The 8,633-nt window shown below is 42.1% G+C and overlaps 2 protein-coding genes across 3 annotated transcripts in view; one reads left to right on the top strand and one right to left on the bottom strand.

Moving 5' to 3' along the window:
- The window catches only part of LOC101997469 (60S ribosomal protein L10a-like), a 4,844-nt gene extending 614 nt beyond the window's left edge, over positions 1-4,230 (top strand). The window contains exon 2 of the mRNA XM_013350864.2: positions 4,177-4,230. Coding sequence (XP_013206318.1) covers positions 4,177-4,230 — 54 coding nt within the window. The remainder of the gene's footprint in view (positions 1-4,176) is intronic.
- A 1,662-nt stretch (positions 4,231-5,892) lies between these two features.
- Cops4 (COP9 signalosome subunit 4) overlaps positions 5,893-8,633 on the bottom strand; it is a 29,641-nt gene continuing 26,900 nt past the window's right edge. The window contains exon 9 of one of the 2 annotated variants that reach the window (XM_005359557.3): positions 5,893-6,392. In XM_005359557.3, the coding sequence (XP_005359614.1) occupies positions 6,336-6,392 (57 nt within the window). In that variant the 3' untranslated portion in view covers positions 5,893-6,335. The remainder of the gene's footprint in view (positions 6,393-8,633) is intronic. The other variant, XM_005359555.2, reaches the window with a different exon arrangement.

Here is an 8,633-nt window from a genome sequence, read left to right as displayed (position 1 = left end):
CTCTGAAGTCAGAGGTCAATTTTGGGGAGTTGGTTCTCTCCTACAGTGTGGATTGAACCTAGGCTGTCAGGCTTAAGAAGAGGCACCTTTACCTACTGATTCAATACTCCAGCCCCTCTTCTCTCTTAAAAAAAAAAAAAATCTACATATTCAATGCAATGCCCATTAAAATCCCAGCAAAATTCTTCACAGACCTCGAAAGACTCAATTTCATATGGAAAAACAAAAAAACCCAGGATAGCCAAAACAATCCTGAACAATAAAGGAACTTCTGAAGGCTTCACAATCCCTGACTTCAAACTCTACTACAGAGCTACAGTACTGAAAACAAACTGGTACTGGCATAAAAACAGACAGGAGGATCAATGAAGCTGAATCAAAGACCCGGATATCAATCCACGCACCTGATTTTTGACAAAGAAGCAAAAAATATAAAATGGAAAAAAGAAAGCATATTTAACAAATGGTGCTGGCATAACTGAATATCAACATGTAGAAGAATGAAAATAGATCCATATCTATCACCATGAAAAAAACTCACATCCAAATGGATCAAAGACCTCAACATAAAGCCAGCTACACTGAACCTCGTAGAAGAGAAAGTGGGAATTATACTTGAACACATTGGCACAGGAGACCACTTCTTAAATACAACCCCAGTAGCACAGACACCGAGGAAAACAATTAATAAATGGGACATCCTGAAACTGAAAAGCTTCTGTAAAGCAAAGGACACGGTCAACAAGACAAAATGGCAGGGGCTGGAGAGATGGCTCAGTGGTTAAGAGCACTGCCTGCTCTTCCAGAGGTCCTGAGTTCAATTTCCAGCAACTACATGGTGGCTCACAACCATCTATGAGATCTGGTGCCCTCTTCTGGCCTGCAAACAGAATACCAAGAATACTGTATATGTATACATAATAAATAAATATTAAAAAAAAAAAGACAAAACGGCAGCCTACAGAAGGGGAAAAGATCTTTACCAATCCCACATCAGACAGAGGTCTGATCTCCAAAATATACAAAGAACTCAAGAAATTGGTCATCATAAGAACAAATAATCCAATAAAAAACTGGAGTACAGACCTAAACAGAGAACTCTCAACACAGGAATCTAAAACAGCTGAAAGACACTTAAGGAAATGCTCAACATTCTTCGCAATCAGAGAAATGCAAATAAAAACAACTCCGAGGCTTCATCTTACACCTGTAAGAATGGCCAAGATCAAAATCACTGATGACAACTTATGCTGGAGAGGTTGTGGGGAAAAGGGAACACTTCTGCATTGCTCGTGGGAATGTAAGCTGGTACAATCCCTTTAGATGTCAGTGTGGCGATTTCTCAGAAAATTAGGAAACAACCTTCCTCAAGACCCAGTAATACCACTTTTGGGTATATATCCAAAGGATGCTCAATCGTGCCACAAGGACATGTGCTCAACTATGTTCACAGCAGCTTTGTTTGTCATAGCCAGAACCTGGAAACAACCCAAATGCCCATTGACCGAAGAATGGATAAGGAAAATGTGGTATATTTACATAATGGAGTACTACACAGCAGAAAAAATAATGATATCTTGAAATTTGCAGACAAATGGATGAATCTAGAAAACATCATTTTGAGTGAGATAACCCAAACCCAGAAAGACAAATATCATATGTACTCACTCATAAGTGGTTTTTAAACATAAGGCAAAGGAAACCAGCCTACAAGTCACAATTCCAGAGAACCTAGACAACAATGAGAACCCTAAGAGAGACATACAAGGATCTAATCTACATGGGAAGTAGAAAAAGACAAGATCTCCTGAGTAAATTGGGAGCATGGGGATCATTGGAGAAGGTTAAAGGGGAGGGGAGAGGAAAGGAGGGGGAGCAGAAAAAAATGTAAAGCTCAATAAAACCAATGGAAAAATTTTTTTAAAAAGAGTAGACATGTTTGCCTAGTTCCCAGTCATATGTGGAGATGGATAGTCTCTTGCTATTAAATATGCAATCAGCTATTTATTTGTTATCAATGTATTACCAAGTTGAGGTGGTCCACCTCTCTTCCTGACTCTTACCCATCAATGAGTTAGAGTATATCAGTTGCTTTTTCTGCACCCGCTGATTGTAGCCATGCATACCTGGGTTAATGCCACTTGGTTTAGTAGCTGTTATATTTCTGGTGTTGGATCTGACTCACTACTTGATCTGATAGGTATCTCTGTCCTACATGACATTTTAAGGAAAAGAACACTTTTTTATACTGGTTGTCATGTAGCCTAGCTGGCCTCCTCCTCACTAAACAGCTGAGGATGATCTTGAACTCTGACCTTAAGGCTCCCAGGTGCAGGAGTTACAGGAGTGTGTCACCATATCCCATGTTTATGTGGTGTTGAGAATTGAACCCAGGGCTTTGGATGATCTAGGCAAGAGTTCCATTGAGTTCCATCCCCAGAGTCTTTTTTTTTTTTTTTTAATGAATGTTTTTGCCGTATGGTCTAACAAGCTAGCCCCAAACTTTTGATCCTCCTGCCTCGGTTTTCCTAGTGTTGGGGTTTCTGACATGTGCCTGAAGGACACTTAAAAGAAATCCCACACTGGCTCAGAACTGAGTATGATAGAGGGTTATTTATTTAAGGGGTAGATTCACTGATCATAGTCCTCTGCTGGAACGGAGAACAGCCACCGAATCCCGCAGCCAGGAAAGAAACAGGATGTGCGCTTTACGTCAGCATATATAGTATAAGAAGCCATGCCCAAGTGGGCGGGTAACTTAAAGGCTACTGGCTGTAGGAATTCCTACAACATGTGCCCACGTAAGCTTTTCAGCATACAGCGACTCACTCTGATCTCCTTCCTTTTTTATGTAGATCTGAGGATTTGGATTGCTTTTTTAAACCCATACCATGTCTTTTTATTTCTCTTAGAAGAATTTCTTTGGATATTTCTGATATGACAGATCCCCTGCCCCTACCTCCCCCCCAAAAGTCTTGACTCTTCATTTTTAAAGTATAATTTTGTTGCGTAAAAGTCTATGCTGGGTTTTTCTTTTAATACCTTAAATATTTCTGCTGTTCTTGAATGATTTCTGAAAAGAAAGCCCATGTGGTTCTTATTCCTGTTTCCTCTACAGGTGAGGTGTTTTGTCTTTTTCAATATTCCCTGTCTTTGGTTGCTGTCATTCAAATGTGATATATCCCGGTGTTAAAAACAGTTAATACTTTCCCCAGTTTGTAATCAGGAGTTGTTTTGTTTGAGACAGTGTCTTTTTATGTAGTTCTGCCTGACCTCAAACTCACAGAGACCCCCTGCCTCCGGAGTGCTGGGTTAAAGAAGGTGTCAGCCACGACATAGGATATTTTTTCTTTTTTTTTCTTTTTTTTTTTTTTTTTTTTTTTTTTTTTTTTTTTTTTGGTTTTTCGAGACAGGGTTTCTCTGTGGCTTTGGAGCCTGTCCTGGAACTAGCTCTGTAGACCAGGCTGGTCTCGAACTCACAGAGATCCGCCTGCCTCTGCCTCCCGCGTGCTGGGATTAAAGGCGTGCGCCATTTGTTTTGGAACTGAAGAGTGAACCCAGGCTGTATTCGTGCTGTGCATGGCTTTACCACTGAGCTATCCCCGCAATGCCTACTTAATGCTTCTGTTGTTTTATCTTTTGAGGCAAGAGCTAGCCTCAAACTTGAAACCCTCCCATGCCAGGCTCCCAAGTGCTGAGACAGGCATGTTTCCACACCTGACGCTTCCATTTCTGAACCTTCCTGCATCACTTAGGAACACTGTTAGGCATTCTCCTCCTTTCTTCTTCTGGTATTCTTTACATGTGAACTTTTGTAATTTCCCCTCCGTTCTTAGATATTCTAGTTCCACTTTGCTCCTTTACATTTTGAGTTTGGGAAGCTTTTTACTACGGGTGGCTTCAGTTTCTATGGTTTGGGGCTCTCTTTTCCTTCTCTTGGCCATCTCCGGCCTAATGAACTCAGCAGTGGGTATTCATTTCCTTCTCTGTGCTTATTTCTTGCACTTCAATCATCAGTTCAACCTGTTTACCTACCCTCTCTTCTTGTATTGTCAACTTTTCCTATTAGAGCCCTTAGCAGGTTAATCATGATTGCTGTCAATTCTGCGTCTGGCAATTCCAACCCCCCCTCATCATGTATCAGTCTTGTTCTGATGCCTGCCGTGTCTTTCACAGTGGCTCGTGTCTTTTAGCAAGTTTGCTAATGTTTTGGCTGAAAGTCAGACGTGATGCCTGAGGGGCCAAGCTGTTGGTAAGAGGTTTCATGCCCATCTGAGCAGGAAATGGACCTTCTATTCCCTATAGCTGTGACTGGAAGAGGCTGCCATTTCCTTGACTGCCTCATTTTTTTTTTTTTTTTTTTGAAAAGGATCCCTCCTAATTCCTTCTCTTGGTCTGTCTTGCACTCTCGTCAGAATTCAATGGATCCTTGACAATATGGGAATATTTGGGAAGCACTCTATATTATGTCTGTTTACGTATGATGTATGTGTGAACAGGGTCACATACGTGCCAGGATTCACATGTGGAAAACAACTTTAGTTTTTAGAATTTTTTATGTGTATGAGTGTTTTGCTTGCATGTCTGTGCCTCATCTACATATCCGGTACCTTCAGAGGCCTGAAGAGGAAGATGGAATCCCCATAACTGGAGTTAGATGGTTGTGAACCTCCAGGAAGGTGCCAGGATTTGAACCTGGGTCCTCTGGAAGAGTACCCAGTAAGTGCTCTTAGCCACTGAGTCATATCTCCAGCCCTAGAAGACAATACTTCTGAGCTGGTTCTTGACTTCCACCCTATGCCGCAGGGTCTCCCTTGGGGTGTTACACTGCATACCCCAGGCTAGCTGGCTTTTCAGATTTGGGCAAATTCTCTCATCTCCTCATAGTGTTTGGACTAGAGAAGCACACTATCATCTTTCCATGTGGGCTCCAGGGGTTGAACTCAAGTCAGCAGGCCTGTATGGCAACTGCTTTTCCTGGCCGAGCCATCTTTCTGGCCCCATGCCTGGGTCCCTGGGCCTTGACCTGCGGAAATACCTGTTTCTACAATTGCAGGAAGAATGAAAGGAGTGTGGACTTGTGCATCAGTTCTCTAAGTCAAACAAAGCCCTGCAAAGTAACTTCCCTTAATGGTCAAGGGTGCCTTATGGAAACAAATTTGGGTATTATTTAAAAATAAGCTACTGTTGTTCCCCAGGATGTTTCAAAGCAAAGAGAGTATTTCAATAAGACACCGATTTCTAATGACCTGGCTGGTTTTTGTTCTGTAAGTGGTGGGTTGCCTTTAACGTCTTTAATTGTTGGGGTTAAATAAGAAGTCATGTACAGATGTGGGATGCCCTTCTGTATGTAAATATGAGCTACTTTTACTGGTTGATGAATACTACCCTGCTCTGGCCTATGGCAGGGTAAAATACAGCTAGGCAAGATTTGAATAGAGGAGAAAGAAGGTGGAACCTGGGAGATGCTGGCAGCAGCCATAGATACAAGATGTGAGGTAACGAGTCAACGTGGTTCATGGAAAAATACAGACAAACAGAAATGAGCTAAACTGTAAGAGTTAGTTAATGATAAGTCTGAGCTAATAGACCAAATAGTTTGTAATTAATATTAAGCCTCTAGGTAGCAGCTGTAGGACCAGGTGGGATGAGAAACCTCCAGTCACGATCTGCACCCTTTTAAAGCCCTGCCTGCCTTCTCCAGTCACCACAGATGACATGACCCCAGCTCCTCCCGTGTGCAGCTCCAAGCACTCGCCTTACTCCCTCGACTTCGTGACTCAGGAGGCTTGGGGCAGGCGCTGTACATAACTAATTATTGTACTTGTAGCATAAGATATAAGCTAACATTTTCTAAATTCAAAGAAAAGGAATAAAACACTTTTCAACTAATTAAAAACAAAGTACTACCTTTATTTGGTTCATTGCTCTGTTTATTAGAATAGCCACATTTGGAGAGGCACAAAGCATTTCAGTTTTACATAACTACAAAGATCACAAATTCCAAACTTCTTCATCACAGCGCTTCCACTTCTGTTTAGAGAACAAGTTTTCAAAATATCTGAGTTGGCTTAATACAGACTCAGCGTATGGGAACTACTATATTTCAGTGCTGCCCTTCCTGCTCTAGCATCTTCTGTAAATGGGACCCAGCATAAAAGGATTGAAATGTGAAGGTCACGATGCGAATGCTCTGGAGGGGCAGGGGAGTCACTGCACAGTGGCAGCAAGGCGGCGTGCACAGAGCTCCGCAAGGCCTCACTGGGCCATCTGGGCCTCCATGGCCTGAGCCGTCCACTCCGGGGCTGTCTGACTGATCTTCTCCAGAAGGTTGTTTACTTGGAAACAAAGCGACTGGATCTGTTTGTCCCATGTTGGCAGGGCTTCTCGTGCTAAAAACAGATAACAATGGGAAAAAAATAGCAATTACGTACAAATCCAAGTTAAAAGATAAATTACAACAGTTCTAATTTTAAAAAAAGTTTATTCCAAAAATAATAATTACGCAATAGTTAAGAACCCAAATTAGGCCAAGCATGGTGGCACATTTTTAACCCCAGCACTCAGAAGGCAGAAGTAAGTAGGATCTCCGTGAGTTTAAGGCTGGCCTGGTCTACAAAGTGACACTGTCTCAAAAAACAAAACAAAACTCAAATCACTAACAACAAATATAAAACATAATAAAATGCCCTTGAGAACAAATTCCCCCACTGAACAGTCATCAAGACGACCACAGCCACAAAACAGCCTCAGAACATCACTCAAGAGTTCACCGGAGTTTACAGGTGGGAGATGCCGCCATCTACTGGGAGAGCACTGGATTTACATACAAGAATGTGCCTACCTCACCTAAAACACAAGGGAAAAGGAACATAAAAGTAAAATCTACACAAAACACTATCTTGAATCTACAACTTCTTTTAAAAATGAGTAATATATACTCAGAAATGAGAGCCAGGAAGAAGTCTCACTTAAAAGAGCATTTTAAAGGCACAGTCTGGGGGCTGGGGATGGCTCTGCTGTTAAGAGGCTGCTCTTCCAGAACTCACATGGTGCTTCGCAATTCCAGTTCTAGGGGGTCAGCACCCTCTTCTGGCATATATACATGCAGGTAAATATATATATATTGCTAAAAAGCTGGCATAAGCCAGGTGGATCCGTTTAATTCAAGGCCAGCCTGATCAACATAGTGAGTTCCGAGATAGGTAGACAGAGATAAAGAGAGCCTTTCTTAAAATAATAATAATAATTAGGCTGGGTATAGTGGCACACACTTTAATCCCAGCAATCGCGAGGCAGACACAGGCAGATCTGTGTTCGGGGCCAGCCTTGTCTACAGAATGAGTGGTGAAAAGTGAACTCCATTTTTTATCTGGCCATAAACAAATCAGACTGCTGCTTATTGATTTGAAAGTGTGTCTACAGTACAATGAATTAAAAGGCAACTGCAGTTTAAAATACGGTCCCATACTCCTATCTTCTAGAAAACTGTATTTCTTACAAATCTGCACTGACATCTATAAAGACACACAGCCTGGCAGAGATGATCAGCTACCTCAGGCCCGAGGGATGGGGTGGTAATGCAGAGACTTGAGCTTCCCCTTGTCATTCTAGGTTTAGTCTGTTCTGAACATGTGGGTTTGTTTTCGTTTTTTGTATTTTTTTTCTCCCAAGACAGGGTTTTTCTGTGGCTTTGAAGCCTGTCCTAGAACTAACTCTTGTAGACCAGGCTGACCTTGAACACACAGAGATCCACCCGTCTCTTCCTCCTGAGTGCTGGGATTAAAGGCGTCGCCCAGCTCATATGTTTATCATTTTTATCTGAACAACTAAAAAACTCCCTATTTTATTAGCTTTATTTAGATTTTGTTTGTGTGTGAGGCATGAATGAGGACATGTCCACAGGCATGTTCGCATGGAGGATGTCATCTATTGCTCTATTCCAATCTTTAAGTTTATGTAGGGCCATGGAGATGGCTCAGTGGTTAAGAGCATTAGCTGCTCTTCCAGAGAGCCTGGGTTTGAATCCTAGCACTCAGGCTGCAGCTCACGTTCCAAGGGCTGCCCTCTTCTGGACTCCACTGACAGCAGACACACACACAGGGTACACAGGCAAACACCCATTCACATGAAAAAATAAAATAAAATAAAAACCAAATCTTTTTTTTTTTTTTTTTTTTTTGGTTTTTCGAGACAGGGTTTCTCTGTGGCTTTGGAGCCTGTCCTGGCACTAAAAAACCAAATCTTAAAAGAAAGATTCTCTTGCTCAATTTAAGAAAATTGTGTGTGTGTATGCACGCTCTCACACACAAGTGTATGATGTCTGGGGGCAGGGCAGATGCTACAGAGGTTACACTTTGTGGAGCTGTTCTCCAGACTTTCACAGCAAACTCCTTACCCCCCAACAATCTCACTAGTGTCTCTCTACCTTTGTGAGACAGGAGCTGATGTAGCTAGATTGCTGTGACTAGCCATCAAGACTCCAGGGTCCTCCCACCTCTGACCCCTGCCTCTGCCAGCACTGGATTACAGGTGCACAGCTGATGGAGGAAGGTCATTGGTTAATTAAATAAAGAAGCTGCTTGCCCTGATAGGTTAAAACATAGGTGGGAGGAGTAAACAGAGCAGAATGC

This window comes from Microtus ochrogaster, linkage group LG1 (genome assembly GCF_000317375.1).
Source record: "Microtus ochrogaster isolate Prairie Vole_2 linkage group LG1, MicOch1.0, whole genome shotgun sequence".
Lineage (NCBI taxonomy): Eukaryota > Metazoa > Chordata > Mammalia > Rodentia > Cricetidae > Microtus > Microtus ochrogaster.
This window is presented reverse-complemented; position numbering and strand designations above follow the sequence as displayed.